This window comes from Diabrotica virgifera, chromosome 3 (genome assembly GCF_917563875.1).
Source record: "Diabrotica virgifera virgifera chromosome 3, PGI_DIABVI_V3a".
NCBI lineage: Eukaryota > Metazoa > Arthropoda > Insecta > Coleoptera > Chrysomelidae > Diabrotica > Diabrotica virgifera.
In genome coordinates this window covers 158,749,978-158,767,922 of record NC_065445.1, presented here as the reverse complement: position 1 = coordinate 158,767,922, position 17,945 = coordinate 158,749,978, and the positions used below count along the sequence as shown (strand labels likewise).

Here is a 17,945-nt window from a genome sequence, read left to right as displayed (position 1 = left end):
GTCGTCCCAGGAACGCAACTCATCAATATTGGCAATATCATTTTAAAGTCGTCTACTTTAAAATGTATAATACGTGTCTGAATTGCCGATATAAATGAGTCAGATTAAATAAATTATTAGAAGAATTTTTTACTAAGCAACAACATTTTATTTATTTAGTATTATTTTGTATTTTGACAACGACACCCGACTTGGGCGTCGAAACGTTAATAAAATCATTTTTAGTTAAAATTGTGGCTTATTTCCCATTTGAATATACTTGATTTCAAAGATATGTTGCTCTTAATATCTCCAGAGATAGTTGATGGATTTTGATCATTTTTTTTTATTTATATATACTTCTTGTAGTCTTGTAGAGTATGTTATGTACACATATACCTACCTAACAATACAAAAAGTTATGGGGCCGATAATTATGATTCTAAGACCTTCGAGTATACATATATAATTTCATAAAAATCGTTCAAGCGGTATCGGAGGATTATGGCAACTAACACTACGACAGGAGAATTTTATAGACACAAATAAATATATGTCTATTAAAAAATAGGGTCTTGGTGATAGAAGGGTGAAAATTAAGGGTTGTATATATATTTTTAATGGTACATACTATAAAATTAAGGTAGACAATTTTGTCTAAAACAATAAAAAAGTGGCAGAGGGTAACCCCCCTTATAACTTATGGGTATAAATAATAGATTACAATCTATTTTCAGTCCTACAGAATATATGTGTAAAATTTCATAAGAATCGGTCAAGCCGTTTCGGAGGAATATGATAACCAACACTGTTACAGGAGAATTTTATGTATATAGAAGTAACTGTAAATTAAATAAGTAATAGAAGTGGCTAAATTTGCTCGTAATTAACCTAGGCGAAAAGTTTTTTTTTTGAAAATTCGTGTAAAAATATCAGCTTTTCAAATCCCAACGCAGATTTAGTCAATATGTTAATATGGTTATTCAAATTGTTTATAAGCCAGAAATGATTCTACTTTCGTAAAATGTTTTCAGAATGGTAAAAATGACTTCTTATTGATTTTTTAAAATAAGTTGAAAATGTAAGTATTCTTCTTTCCTGTGGTTTCCACAGAATTGCTGTATCATTATTATTTTCTGAACAACAACATTGCAAAAAAGCTCTTTGTGATAAACAAATCGAATGCAACTTAAACTAATTGACAAATCGTCTTGCAATTTTTTGTGCATTATGTGGACTGTTTGACTCAACATTTCATGCAATATCAAAGTCTTAAGTTCATTTTTGCAAAAGTTATAGCAACTTCTTTATTTTCGAAATTTAGTTTTATTTTGCAATTTACGAAGTAACAAATAATCAGAAAAAAACTCAAAAACTTCCATTTTAAACCTTTGCTTATCTACTAAAAGATATCTACAATTACATTATTTTTACCTGTAGCCATTTAAACAAAAAAACTGTCATATTTGACCCTTATTTGTTAATAACTAAAATTCTCGTCCGAACTGTGACGGGCATTGTTGTATTTATAATGGAATATGTATAACTCCAAAAAAACCATTTGCCACCTGGCTGGTCAAGTGTCCTGACAAAAACCTTATTTTTCTGGACTATTGCAATTAAGAGAAGAAAGAAAGAAACTTAAAGAAGAAATGTTACAAAAAGAAGCAACCGAAGAAGGAAAAGCAGTAGAAAGGAAATACAAAGAAAAATATAGCGGTTAAAAAGCAAGTCAGAAAAGACAAAAGATACTACGTAAATCATATGGTAAAAATGTCAGGAAAAGTTGCGCAAGAAAACGACCTGAAAATGCAGTACAATATCATCCGAAATTTGACAGGGAAAACGCTAAACAGTAATAAACAAAGTAAAGATAAACAAGGAAATAATATAATTAAATCAGAACATAAAATAATACAAAGATGAAAAGAACACTGCAAGGAAATATACTCCAAACACCAGATATAGACGGAGATAATGTAATACAGGAAATAAACATTAGAACAGTTGCAATTACGAAAGAAGAAATACAAAACACACTGAATCAACTAAAAAAATGGCAAAGCCGCTGAAGGCGACAAACTACCGATAGATTTAATAAAGGCGGACGCAAACGAATCAGTAGAAATGTTACACAAACTCTTTAACAAGATATGGGCCAACCAGGAGCTCCCACAGAAATGGAACGTGGGTTTAACCATTAAGATACCAAAAAATGCGAGAATTGGCGAGAAATAACACTGCTAAGTGCCACATTCAAAATAATGTCAAGTATCATATTGAATAGACTGAAGCCAGAAATAGACAAGAAACTAAGACTAAGAAGCAACCAAGAAGGTTTTCGCGCAAAACGCTCCACTATCGACCACATTTGTACTATATCTGTACCTCTGTATCTTGTACCTGTACCTCTGTATCTCTTGTACTCTATAATTATCTTGGAACAAGCTGGTGAATGGCAAACAAATATAAACATGTGACTTTGAAAAGGCCTTCGATAGTATAAACAGAGAACAAATGTGGAAGATTCTAAAACTATATGGACTACCGATAAAATAAATCAACTTAATCAGACTATTTTACAAGAAATATAGAGCCAGATTACAACATGTGGGAAAAATGGTAGTAGATATAGCTATACAAAGCGGAGTTAAACAAGGATGTGTGCTATCCCCGACAATATTTATAATAATAACCGACTGGATCATGCAGAAAATAAGCGATAATAAAACAGGTATTCGATGGAAATTGCATAACTAGTTGGACGATTTGTAGTTCGCAGATGACATTTGTCCTCTAACCGAACATAGCAGCCATAAGCAAAGGAAGATCGACAAGCTTGCAAAATACTCCAAGATAATGGGCCTGAAGATAAAGACAAAAAAAAAACAAACTTAAAAAAAAACAGCAACCAAGAAACTAAATTTAAAATACAAGGAAGACAAATACAGGAGGTAGATAACTTTACATATCTGGGATCGATCATGGAAAAAAAGGCGCTAGTAGAGCAGATGTAGAAAAAAGGATAGTAAAGGCACAATAATATGCACTCATTATATAATCATATAATGCATTAAGGGGATACAGTAGCGATCAACAGGTAGCCAAAACGCGTTCCAAGATTGCGGCTGTAATTTTGAATATTTTTTCGAGATATTTGGCACACGTATTCGTAATATAATAAAGAATGGCGGTACAGAGCCCAAATTAATAAATATATTAATATGTGGAAATTACTCTGTAATTAAATACAATATTAAAAAAACGAGCCTGTACCGCCATTAAGAAGAACAAAAAAATACACTTTCTTCAAATAAACTTTTTTATCCGATGCCTAGATTTTGTGTCATTTTGGAACTACTAATGAAATAAAAAATTTTAGTAGTTCCAAAATTACACAAAATCTAGGCATCGGATAAAAAAGTTTATTTGAAGAAAGTGTATTTTTTTTGGTCTTCTTCATGGCGGTACAGGCTCGTTTTTTTAATATTGTATTTAATTACAGAGTAATTTCCACATATTAATATATTTTTCAAATTGGCTCTGTACCGCCATTCTTTATTATATTACGAATACGTGTGCCAAATATTTCGAAAAAATATTCAAAATTACAGCCGCAATCTTGGAACGCGTTTTCGCTACCTGTTGATCGCTACTGTTTCCTCCTAAGGCTAAGGCTCCACGGGCGAGAAATTCACGCTAGCAGTAGCCGTAAAACGAACTTAAGGTTCCACGGAACGGAATAGGAATAGCCGAACTGAACCGACTAAGCACAAGTCCTGTAGTCGGTACAGTTCGGCTATTCCTATTCCGTTCTGCGGAACCTTAAGTTCATTTTGCGGCTACTGCTAGCGTCAATTTCCAGCCCGTGGAGCCGTAGCCTAAGGAAAATCTGGAACACACGCGATATATCAGAATTAACCAAAATCAAAATATTAATTGCTGGAGAAGAACTGTAACAAGAGATCATGAAAGAATTGGCGTTGAGATGGAGAGAAGTCAAACAGAGAGCGAGAAACAGAGAGCAATGGAAAATACTTGTATAGCAAATTTCTAAAGAATAAAACAGAAAAGGATGCGCTAATCCTGCGAATCAGTCATCTTTGATCTTTGGCAAAGAAACGCAAGAGCGCCCAATACTTCATAATAAGGGAAGGTATTACAGGGAGAGAGAGAGAGGGAGAGAGAGAAAGAGAGAGAGAGATAGAAACAATACCGATTATTTATCAAAATAAAATTTAAGAATAAACCTAACCTAACCTATCGAAAGGCTCATCAAACAATTATTAACTAAAAAAAACATTTGTCAAGGGTATATAGTGGTATTGTTAGGTATATTACATTATAACTTATTCCATCGAAATCTTCCGAAATGCATAATCTTCTTCCATCAAAATAAAATAGAAAATTTTAAAGTCTAGAAAATACATTATTCATAACTACACCCAAGAAATAAATTTTTCTAACCTGATTTAAGAGTATAAAAACGGAAACAAAGAATTTACAGCAAATCCTTATCGTATATCCGAGCAAACCACCTAGTTGGCAAAAGTTATAAATAGAATTTGTCTGGGTTCTTCAACTAAATTCTCACGTAAACACGCCCAAGGTTAAATATTTTACTTGATACCATAGTACATCGTTGCCAGTATAACGGATGCCAAAGTGAGCGCTAACTGTATGGAATCATTCTTGTTAATATACACGCTGTATATTGATCGGAAGTCACGAAGAGTCAAAACTATACAGAAGCCACGAGGGACGCAAATGCAATATATATATATATATATATATATATATATATATATATATATATATATATATATATATATATATATATATATATATATATCTATATATATATATATATATATATATATATATATATATATATATATATATATATATATATATATATATATATATATATATATATATATATATATATATATATATATATATATAGTTTGAGTTTAATTCTTGAACCTTGATATATTTTTTTACCAATGTTTCTTGGGTTTAGGTTCATAAAAAAGCTTGTCTATGATGTTATGACCATATTTATTGATATATTATCCGACGTTTCGGCAGGAAATCCATGCCTTTTTCAAGGATTGACTAAAACAACATTTATTGAAAGCTACAATACAATTTAAAAGAAAATCGACTTACCATGCAATCGTAAATTTAGTTTTGAAATAAGTACACAAATAGACGTCACAATTAAAACAATGTTAAAATGTTAAAGCATAGGAACGGACCCACTAAGTCATTGCGTTAAGAGAGTAATGAACTGTGTCAAAAATTATTATGGTGTTTATTGATGTTTGATTTTATGTGCTATGAGGTGCTATGCGCTATGGGTGCTAGCATATCTAGCGCCATAGCCCAATTAGTTCTAGAGCACCTAGAGGAAATTGTTTTGAATAAAATAGATTTCAATATTCCTTTTTTCTATCGATACATAGATGACTGTTTAAGTGCAGCACCAGAGGACAAAATGAATGTTTTGCTAAATGAGTTCAATAACTTCCACCAAAAACTCAAATTCACGTTAGAAGTTGAAAAAAATTGTCAAATCAATTTTCTGGACCTGACCTTACATCGAGACAACAGCATCATAACTACTTCATGGTACACCAAAAAAACCTGGTCGTCAAGATACCTAAACTTCAACTCTCATCACCCGTTGTCCCAGAAGAAATCAGTAGTTATTGGCCTAGCCGACAGAGCCATCAGATTGTCTGATCCCATCAATAGACCTCATGCTATAAAAAAAGCAAAAACAGCACTAACACTTAATTCATACCCACATCACCTCATTGAAAACACCTTCAAGTCACGACTACATACATTTTACAACAACAAAAACAACAACAAAAATAATAAGGAAAAGAAGAAATATATGTCTTTGCCTTACATACAAGGGTTATCTGAACAACTTTCGAATCTCCTAGCCAAGCATAACATTACAGTTGCTCACAAAGGATATAATCTCTTGAAAAGGAATTTTACTAAACTTAAAACTAAAACCCCGCAATCAAAAAAATCACATGTTGTATATGAAATTCCTTGTTCAAATTGCGATGGGGTATATATCGGACAAACCAGCCAGCTACTAAACTCTAGAATTCGGTCTCACAAATATGACAAAAATAACACTACAGCCCTCACAAAACATGAAAACGAAAAGAAACACAAATTTGATTTCGATAAAACTAAAATCCTAAAAAGTGAACCCAACAAAAAGAAGAGGGAACTGCTAGAGTCCATAGAAATTAAAAAAAATAACAAAGCTGTCAATGATAAACGGGATGTCAAAAACCTTAATAGGGTATATTTCAACTTAATCTAAAATTAACTATATAATATTTCAGCACGCCTATGAGACGAAGACAACTATTTTGACTTAACATAAAATCAAACATCAATAAACACCATAATAATTTTTGACACAGTTCATTACTCTCTTAACGCAATGACTTAGTGGGTCCGTTCCTATGCTTTAACATTTTAACATTGTTTTAATTGTGACGTCTATTTGTGTACTTGTTTCAAAACTAAATTTACGATTGCATGGTAAGTCGATTTTCTTTTAAATTGTATTGTAGCTTTCAATAAATGTTGTTTTAGTCAATCCTTGAAAAAGGCATGGATTTCCTGCCGAAACGTCGGATAATATATCAATAAATATGGTCATAACATCATAGACAAGCTTTTTTTATGAACCTAAACCCAAGAAACATTGGTAAAAAAAAATATATATATATATATATATATATATATATATATATATATATATATATATATATATATATATCAAACAGATGAAATATATATATATATATATATAATATATATATGAAAAGAGAAAATAATTATTCTTTTTACACCGGGGCACCGGTGGGGTTCGAATCTAACTGAAATGCAATTATCTATTTTTCATAATATATATATATATATATATATATATATATATATATATACGTCTTCATATCAAGGCGAGATCCGACTAAATCGAGGACAACCCGAGATCCACCAATAGGAAATTAATTATTGGAGTATATTGTTCATAACTAACTTTATAATTAAAATATTAATCATGGCACACTTAGAGGGGAAAAGATTTTTGTACTTAAATTTTTCTGATAAATTTACAGCGAAACGAGATCCGTAGCTGAACAGTAAAGGGGAGGACTTATATACGAAATTTTAGATATTTACCGGTCAACGCGAGATCACACACTGATGCCAGCTCTAAAGAGTATTAGTCGAGCGATTGGAGCTCGTGTTGTATTGTATATTTCCCACGATATACAGATAGCGTTGCCTCGAATTCTTTATGTAACTTTTAGGTATCGCTTCTTTTGTGTCTTTAACGTCTACCGTGGTTTTCTTTAAATATTTTGAATTTATTGTTTCAACCATATCTACTACCCACTTTAACTATAACTATTTAGATTTACCTTTCAGAAAGTCCATTAGTTTTGTTATATACATAAGGGTGTGAAAAAAGAAAAAGAATACTTCACAAATAATAACCATTTAATAATGATAATTATTTGCAATACTATATTTTAAAACTATACATTAATATTCTTAAAAAACACTTACTACGAAACCAAAATGTAATTATTATATTCTTAAAGAATACAAATTGTTACAAAATAATTATTTAAATGATTGCTTGTTTTAAAAATACATTACAAAAAAGTAAAAATTTTTATAATTATTATTAAAATTTAAAAAATAAAATACCTCAATATGTAATTATTATTTGATAGTTAAAAAATGATTTTAAGTAAAATGATTTAAAAGATAAAAAGAAACGCTCATAATTTTCAGGGTCAACTCCTAATTGCATGAAAAATTGGATTTAGGTTTTACCCATCCCCCACTTCAAAGCTGAAATTGTGCTGTTGATTGCTTTTACTTGGAGGGTGAAAAAATATACGTTCATAATAAGTCCGGAAACAGATCTAACTAACTTTGCAACTTTTGTTCTATAGAGTTTTTTTAACTTACGTACTAGGTTAATTCAGTAGTAGGTACTAGAGTCACTTGCGACTAAAAATGTTTACTTTTCAACAAAAAAAAAACACGTTTTTCGGCGGTTTTTCGCAAATACTCAAAAAGTAAGTATTTTATCGAAAAAATATTCTTGGAAAAAATGTAGCATATAAGAAAACGAAAAAATGGTATATTCTTAGTCTATAGAACCAGTAAAAGTAAATTTGTAGTTCATAAAAAAGACGATCTTATCCTTCAAATTCCAAATCAAATATTTTAACGTGATACATAGTACCAAAAAATGAAGCTCATGAAATGAAATGGGAAAACCCATTAAATTTTTTTTAAAGTGTTTACAAAAAGCTTGATTATATTTTATAAAAGTTATATACGGGTAGGAAAGACAACCGAACGAATTTTCGAACGTTTAAACCGACGACATCCCTGATTTACCAATTTCTGGACAATTGATCCAAAGGCTGGATTCTAACAACGAAGCAGTTGTGGATTTTCAAGTTTTCAATGAGAGTCAGAATGAAAAAACATTAGTGACCTCGAGTATGATGGTTTGGAGAATTTGGCTGGTTATATCTGCCATAAATTGAAGGACTCCAGTATTCAATCCGAAGATGTTTCAACGTACACGTGGGTTGATCATTTGAGTAAGTGTGGTTTATGTAAACCTTCAGACACTCTCTTGTCATATATTAAGTAACTGGAGACAGTTTTTCCTTCCACATGTATGGTGATTCCATTTTGGTAACTAAAAATTATTTAGAAAACCTTATGTCCAAAAGTGTAACTGTAGACTGTTCTAACAAAGCGAACAAGTTATTTGTTAGGTCTCGGATGTACTTCCGAATTAAAGAATTAAACAAGTCTCTTAACAATCTGACATTGCGTAAAAGAAAAATTATGAAAACTGCTACATAGTTGCTGTATGTACATCTATTTCACATACACAAAATTTGAATAAAGTGCATGGCATGAAAACTGTAAAACTTATTTTTGTCTTTTCCAAGCCTCTTACTTAAATCTGATGAAATACATTATTTAAAAAGTAAAAATTTTTGTTTTTTTATCAATCCATTAAATTTATGGTTTTATTTTGGGGCTTTTCTTCCCCTTGGTAAAAATTTTATTTACTAATGTGTAGGCCACTAATCAATGTTTGCCAACTAACGAAATATAATAATTTTATTAGATATCGATTATATGAATATTTTTATTTTCCGGATACCAATATAATCAAGAAACTGGGAACTTTACAAATAACTGAAAATCAATTTAAGTAAAAGTAAATAGTTTAATAATTTTCCTCTAAACTATACAAATCACTTAGTTTCTTTTAGTCATAATTCATTCATTGGTACTATTCTCAAATTTCATTCTCTTTCGTATTACGAACGCATAGACGGGATTATGCTTTACTCTGTTGCTGACGTCATGCGCCAATCGGACGAGCTTACGTAACTAGAATATCAGGGTGTGCATATTTCCGGGTCCCGGTGAATTCGTATCTATCTTATTCCCCCATCCTAATTACAGGCCAACTGGCAACTCTGGTGCGCAGGTAATTTTTAGATAACCTATTCACTACCGGTGAATTGGTAACTTTCATTTTTTAAGTATTGTTGATAATCTAATATCGGTATTCCAGGTATTTAGCGCTGCACTCCTAGAAAATGTAAAAAATGGCACAGGAAGTGAAACCGACGACGAAACGAAAAAAGAGAAAACTTGGATGATTGTTTTAATAGAAGTAAAATTACAAATCGGTCACCAAGCAAAGCAGGCAACGAAAACAAGGAAGACATGGAAAATGTTATGATTACAATGATGAAAGAGCTAATGAATAAAAACGATGAAATGCTTCAGAAAATAAAACAAATAAAGAAAGAACAACAACAAACCAATAAAGAGTTCATGGATGTAAAAGCAGAGAATCAAAAACTAAAAAAAGAAGTAAAACAGCTACATGAAAGAATGGAGCAGCTGGAGAAATTTAGCAAAATGAAAAGCTTGATCGTAACTGGGTTGAAAGTAGAAACAAATGATTATAAGAAATTAAAAGAAGAAATAGAAAATTTCATAGCCCAAGAGTTGCAAACACAAATAAAACTAAGAAGTGCAACAAAAATAGGAGAAACAGTATGCGCAATAGAAACAGAAACAGAAAGTTTTTTCGATATGACGTCTAGTTCTCGAGATATTTGACAATCGCCTTTCTGGACAGAGCCCTTAAATAATGTAAATATTCTAATTCAAGCTAGACATAAGCCGAGTGAGAGAGCTGACCGTGAAATTCATTTGCGATGTTTCCAAATTTACCGGATCTCGGGTTGTCTGCAAAATATATATTTAGCATATACACAACAGATCGCACGCGCTGCCCTCTACAGCGGATTTAGTGGAACCACTGCAATATAAAATTCACCAAATGGGGTGCAAAATGAGGTCCAGACAAAAATCGATTTCCTTGTACCCCAACCATTGTTACATCGAGATGTCACTATATACACGTGAATACAAGGTGAGATCCAAAATCGGATCTCTTCTTGCAAAACGGATCTCATCTTGTATAGCTTATGATACAAATGGATCTCACCTTGATATGAAGACATATATATATATATATATATATATATATATATATATATATATATATATATATATATAATAAGGTTGTATTATTGGGGAATTCAGCAAATTTTATGTGAAAAGAAAACACATTTTACTTGATCCAAGTAAAATTTTACTTCTGGTCTCTTTTATATATATATATATATATATGTGTGAAATGAGAAAATAAAATATTCTCTTGGTAGCCCCGCGAATAGCAAAATCAAGCTTTATAACAATAAAGCTATGAAAGGCTATGTAACGGAATCCTTTTTCCGACAATACATCATGCAAACACCGTTTGGGCTAACCAATTCGTCTCTTACTGGAGAATACAGTAAAATGAAATGGATAATTGCATTTTAGTTGGATTCGAACCTCACCGGAGCCCGACTAGTTTCGAGTCATGTCAACTCGTCATCAGGGGACACTAGGTGAGTGTTCGAATTCAAGTAAAATGCAATTATTATTTGGTGGATTTATAGAAGAAACCCACCAGAGTATTGGGTTAGCGCGACCTCTATGTGTGAAATGAGAAAATAAGATATTCTCTTGGTAGCCCCGTGAATAGCAAAATCAAGCTTTATAACAATAAAGCTATGAAAGGCGATGTAACGGAATCCTTTTTCCGACAATACATCATGCAAACACCGTTTGGGCTAACCAATTCGTCTCTTTCTGGAGAATACAGTAAAATGAAATGTATAATTGCATTTTAGTTGGATTCGAACCTCACCGGAGCCCGACTAGTTTCGAGTCATGTCAACTCGTCATCAGGGGACACTAGGTGAGTGTTCGAATTCAAGTAAAATGCAATTATTATTTGGTGGATTTATAGAAGAAACCCACCAGAGTATGCTTAGCGCGACCTCTATGTGTGAAATGAGAAAATAAAATATTCTCCTGGTAGCCCGGCGAATAGCAAAATCAAGCTTTATAACAATAAAGCTATGAAAGGCGATGTAACGGAATCCTTTTTCCGAGAATACATCATGCAAACACCGTTTGGGCTAACCAATTCGTCTCTTACTGGAGAATACAGTAAAATGAAATGGATAATTGCATTTTAGTTGGATTCGAACCTCACCGGAGCCCGACTAGTTTCGAGTCATGTCAACTCGTCATCAGGGGACACTAGGTGAGTGTTCGAATTCAAGTAAAATGCAATTATTATTTGGTGGATTTATAGAAGAAACCCACCAGAGTATGCTTAGCGCGACCTCTATGTGTGAAATGAGAAAATAAAATATTCTCTTGGTAGCCCGGCGAATAGCAAAATCAAGCTTTATAACAATAAAGCTATGAAAGGCGATGTAACGGAATCCTTTTTCCGACAATACATCATGCAAACACCGTTTGGGCTAACCAATTCGTCTCTTACTGGAGAATACAGTAAAATGAAACGGATAATTGCATTTTAGTTGAATTCGAACACTAACCTAGTATTGTCGGAAAAAGGATTCCGTTACATCGCCTTTCATAGCTTTATTGTTATAAAGCTTGATTTTGCTATTCGCCGGGCTACCAAGAGAATATTTTATTTTCTCATTTCACACATAGACCAGGGCGCATCTGTAAAAATATTAGTACATTTGGACGTTGAGAGGTGACTCAAATTTTTTTGCAGAAATTGCTTGAAAATAACTCAAATAATAATATTTGAGTTATCCTCCCTCTCAAAAAGGTCCGGAACATTGTTTAAATAATCAAAATGTCAAAAAATGAAGGAAAAATTTGATTTTTTTCTTCGTTTTTTGATTATAACTTTAAGAGTATTCATTTCCGAGAAAAGTTGTATTGATATAAAAGTTGTGTAATTAAATTTCCTACAATATAGAGTTAGTTGGAAATTTAAAAAACAGTCACCCTTGTTACAAAATAGCAATAATTGGGAAAAAATTATACAAAAACAAGTATTCTCATTTTACGTTTTTCAACCATTTATGCTAAACTTATGACGTTCAAATTCCACCCAGAAAAATTATATGATACAGTTAAACAATACTCTAAATTTCATTAAGATCGGTTTAATATATATTTTGCAAAATAAATTTTGCAATCCAGCTTTCGCCAAAAAAATTCATTTTTTCAAACTGTTACAGGACTGAAAATAAAGCAGATAGCAAGTTGAAATATTTTTTGCTTATAGAAGTGTACTGTACCTTTCATTTGTAATTTGCAAAACTAAAATCGATTAACCACCACGGCGTCAGGAATTTTTTCAAATAAATATTAATTATTGGTGTTGCGCGCAGGACACCGGATAGTTTGCTCTGATTGGGCATTCCAATGACCTTTGATAATTATTGATACATTTTAATTTTTATTACATTTCGATATAAATAAATAAATTTGTTTATTGCAAAATAAAAACACATACTCTATCCTTTGAAATAACACTTTTTTTAGCAAAAACTTTCTTTGTTCATATATTTTAACTTGAGAATAAAAGTTTATTATTTTTAAACATATACAATTGTTTAAACAATATTTCACAAACAATAATAAAATTAGTTTGAATTTTGTGGAATTAAAATATTAAAATACAACAAAATATAGAGTAAGAAAATACAGTCGAACCCGCTTATTAGAATCCCTGTTATAGGAATATCCCGGTTTATGGAATATAAATTCAAGTTCCCGAAACATTTCCATTTACTCCTTAATAAATTTATCTGTTTATTGGAATAGGATCTAACTAGATAATACCGCTTATTAGCATATTTTGCAGGTCAAAGAATATTTTTTTTTACAATTTACTAAAAATTTAAATTATGTTTGGTATTATGGTTTGTCGTCAACGGCCGGTAGTGCTGGGTTAGATATTATTAGGGTAATAAATATTTATTACTTTGTTAGGAATAACAATTCGATCTTTAGCATAGCCGACAAATGCATGGGTCATAAAATAATTTTTATTTGTCTACACAAAGGCACTGTTGCCTGTTATAAAATTGTTAGAAGCAGTTTAGTTAGAATTCACTCAGAGAGTACCTACTTGTTTGCAAGATGGAATTATGGCTTTGTTAAATTCGAAAAGAAGAGAAAAGAACAAGAATGTAACAATCCATTCCTTGACGCCAATAAAATTTCTATTCAACCAATGGATTAAGGATGACCACACGGATTAACAACGAAAAAGCTATAATTACCAATAATTTCTCAAGAAAAAAAAAGTAATTTTGTTATATAGGTATGCATTTTAATAAGAAAATATTTACATATCTACATATTGCATACATTTCATATTAATTATATAATGTATTCATTCACATACATGTAATGTAATTTGGTATTTAACACGTACATAGATAAGTACTAGTTACACTACTGTATTATTGACGTAAAAAGACCTAAAACCATATACATACACTGAATGTATGTACATATAGTATGATATACATATTGGCATAGTATGTAATAAAACTACATATTGGTATAGTATGTAAAACTACACATTGGCACAGTATGTAAATAATATTATTACGTATATTCGGTAACACTTATTTCGACTAGCCACCAATGATCGGTTATTAGAATATCCCGGTTATAAGAATATTTTTGCCTTGCACAAAGGCTATTCCAATAAGCGGGTTCGACTGTAATATATTAGATGAAGATTGGAAGAAATTTTGGTGAAAATCAACTTCATGTGAATCGAACACCGCTGTCCTGCGCGTAGCACCAAAAATTAATGTCTATTTAAAAAAATTCCTGACGCCGTGGTAGTTAATCGATTTTAATTTTGCAAATTTCAAATGAAAGGTACAGTACACTTCTATACGCCGAAAAAATTTCAACTTGCTATCTGCTTTATTTTCAGTCCTGTAACATTTTGAAAAAATGAATTGTCTTTGCGAAAGCTGGATTGCAAAATTTATTTTGCAAAATCTATTAAACCGATCTTAATAAAATTTGCAGTATTGTTTTACTGTATCATAGAGTTTTTCTAGGTGAAATATGAAGGTCATAAGTATAGCATAAATGGTTGAAAAACGTAAAATGGGATTACTTGTTTTTGTATGGTTTTTTTCGCAATTATTGCTATTTTGCAACAAGTGTGACTATTTTTTCAACATTTAACTAATTCTATATTGTAGGAAATTTAATTACACAACTTTTATGTCAGCACATCTTTTCTGGGAAATGAATACTTTTAAAGTTATAATCAAAAAAACGAAGAAAAAAATCGAATTTTTCCTTCATTTTTTGACATTTTAATTATTTAAACAATGTTCCGGACCTTTTTGAGAGGGAGGATAACTCAAATATTATTATTTGAGTTATTTTCAAGCAATTTCTGCAAAAAAATTTGAGTCACCTCTCAACGTCCATCTCAAAACAGGTGGGCTTTGGACTAACATAGAGGTCGCGCTAAGCATACTCTGGTGGGTTTCTTCTATAAATCCACCAAATAATAATTGCATTTTACTTGAATTCGAACACTCACCTAGTGTCCCCTGATGACGAGTTGACATGACTCGAAACTAGTCGGGCTCCGGTGAGGTTCGAATCCAACTAAAATGCAATTATCCATTTCATATATATATATATATATATATATATATACGTACGAAATTTAGTTCGGCAAAGTGATGACGGTCACAAACACAATACTTTTTCTTATCTAAAAAGTGCAAAACGTACCTAAAAAAGTTTTCACTTCACAAATATATTTCGTCGAAGAAATGACGGTCGCTAGTTTAATACTTTTTCCCCATCTAAAAAGTGCACAACGTCCCTAAAGAAGTTTTCATTTCAAAAATTTATTTTGTCGAAGCAATGACGGTCGCTAATTCAATACTTTTTCCCCATCTAAAAGGGGCACAACGTCCCTAAAGAAGTTTTCACTTCAAACATTTATTTTCGTCGAAGCAATGACGGTCGCTAATTCAATACTTTTTCCCCAGTTAAAAAGGGCAAAACGTCTCTAAAGAAGTTTGCACTTAAAAACATTATTTCGTCGAAGCAATGACGGTCGCGAGGACCGTCGCTAATTCAATACTTTTTCTCCATTTAAAAACTACGTCTCTAAAGAAGTCGCTAATTTAATACTTTTTCCCCGTCGAAAAAGTGCAAAACGTCCCTAAAGCAGTTTTCACTTCAAAAATTAGTTCGTCGAAGCAATTACAGTCGCGATGACGATCGCTAATTCAATACTTTTCCCCATCTAAAAAGGACACAACGTCCCAATAAAGTTTTCACTTCAAAAATTAGTTCGTCGAAGCAATGACAGTCGCGATGACGGTCGCTAATCATTACTTTTCCCCATCTAAAACGGGCACAACGTCCCTAAAGAAGTTTTCACTTCAAAAATTATTTCGTCGAAGCAATGACGGTCGCTAATTCAATACTTTTTCCCCATCTAAAAAGGGCACAACGTCCCTAAAGAAGTTTTCACTTCAAACATTTATTTTCGTCGAAGCAATGACGGTCGCTAATTCAATACTTTTTCCCCATTTAAAAAGGACAAAACGTCTCTAAAGAAGTTTGCACTTCAAAACATTATTTCGTCGAAGCAATGACGGTCGCGATGACGGGCGCTAATTCAAGACTTTTTCCCCATCTAAAAAGGGCACAATGTCCCCCAAGAAGTTTTCATTTCAAAAATTTATTTTCGTCGAAGCAATGACTGTCGCGATGACGGTCGCTAATTCAATCCTTTTTCCACATCTAAAAAGTGCACAACATCCCTAAAGAAGATTTCCTCTACACCTCTACACAATTTATATATACATGCACATAATATATAACATATTCGACGACGGTCGCAATGACGGTCGCGATGACGGTCGCGAATTCAATGCTTTTTCCCCTATCCAAAAATCGCACAACGTCCCTAAAGAAGTTTTCACTTCAAATATCGATTTACTACTTAAAATGAAGTAAATATATAGGGATCTTACCTGGAATCCCCATTGATCCTTTATTTGTCGACAGAGATTTAAATCCATTTCAACAATAAGGATGCCGTTCTTGGTTCTGGATAGTCCCTAAAAATTACTAGATTAACAATTTATCAAATTAAAGTATTTGGTCGTAACAATAATGTTTATTGAACTAAAAAAATAAAATGTATACTCTTGGTAGCTTTATTAGGATTAACTTTTTTTGTACTAGAATTATCACTTTGCACAAGTTTGACTTTAATGTTTGAACTTGAGTTGAGTTTGACTTAATTTCAAGTTAAACTCAAGTCAATCCTTCCGACAAATAATTCAAGTCAATCCAAACTGGTGAATCGTACAGGTTTGAAAATTCAAACTGTTTGTCAAATTAGTTTGAAAGAGTTTGAAAAATAATTGATTTCGTAGATATACTTTTTTGTTGAGATAGACATGTTAGTTGCCAATTAAGATAAGAAATTTAATAATACAATGAGTGCCATATAAAAGTAACTTGATACAGGAAGCGAATATAGTCAAAATAGGGTCATAAATTTCTTGAAAATGATTCCTGTACGCTTAGAATCGCTTGCTGGCAAGTTTCGTTTTATCGATATCACTTTTACAGTGTTATTACTAGATTAAAACAAAAGAATTCGTTGGATGGTTTTTTTATCATAACAAGTGTAATTTAATCTACTTTAACAAATATTTATGACAGAACAACAAAATATTATATTTTTGATAGAGTAGGTTTAATGAATTTTTTGCGACTTTGCAATTTCGTTTTAAAGAATTAGATCACTATTTGTGATTTTATAAAGCTGTTCTTTAGTTTTACATAATACAAGTATGCACTTTGCAATTTTCATTGTTTCACGCGGCATCACCTGCCGCAACATTAAATAAATCAGTATATTTATTTTTCTTAATTAATACTGCTTCGACTACTGATTTTTCTCTTAAATTTTGCAGTGGGAAAACCTTCAAAATCAGACTCAATTTGTTCTGGTACTTATTCTGAGCCGAAAAATATCTAGGTTCAGATATTGTCTCACAAAGCACATACTTCAAAACGAACGTAATAAACAAGCCAAGCATATGTGTGTGTGCTATCGGATTTCTTGACTGTGGACTTAATCCATTAGCCGAACTAAATTTGTTTACTAACTAAAATCTTATGAGATAGACGTCTAAATATAGACCAAGCCAAGCTTAGACGTCTAAATATGAACTACAAACTAATTTGCGGAATAGTAGAGCCAGAGTTGGGCGTATTTGAAATACATTGTATTTTAAATACTATTTAAAATACACTAATGTATTTTGCATTTTTTATTTGAAATACCAGAGGCGAAAGTATTTTGTATTTTGTATTTCAAATACTCGAGATAGTATTTTGCAAATACTTTGATTGCAAAATACACCTTTTGATGTCTTGTAATGCTT

At 31.7% G+C, this 17,945-nt stretch overlaps 1 protein-coding gene across 3 annotated transcripts in view; it reads right to left on the bottom strand.

Annotated features, from left to right (window-relative positions):
• LOC126881366 (beta-ureidopropionase-like) overlaps positions 1-17,945 on the bottom strand; it is an 818,769-nt gene that overhangs the window by 89,129 nt on the left and 711,695 nt on the right. For all 3 annotated transcript variants that reach the window (XM_050645608.1, XM_050645609.1, XM_050645610.1), the window contains one exon: positions 16,518-16,604. In XM_050645608.1, the coding sequence (XP_050501565.1) occupies positions 16,518-16,604 (87 nt within the window). The remainder of the gene's footprint in view (positions 1-16,517; positions 16,605-17,945) is intronic.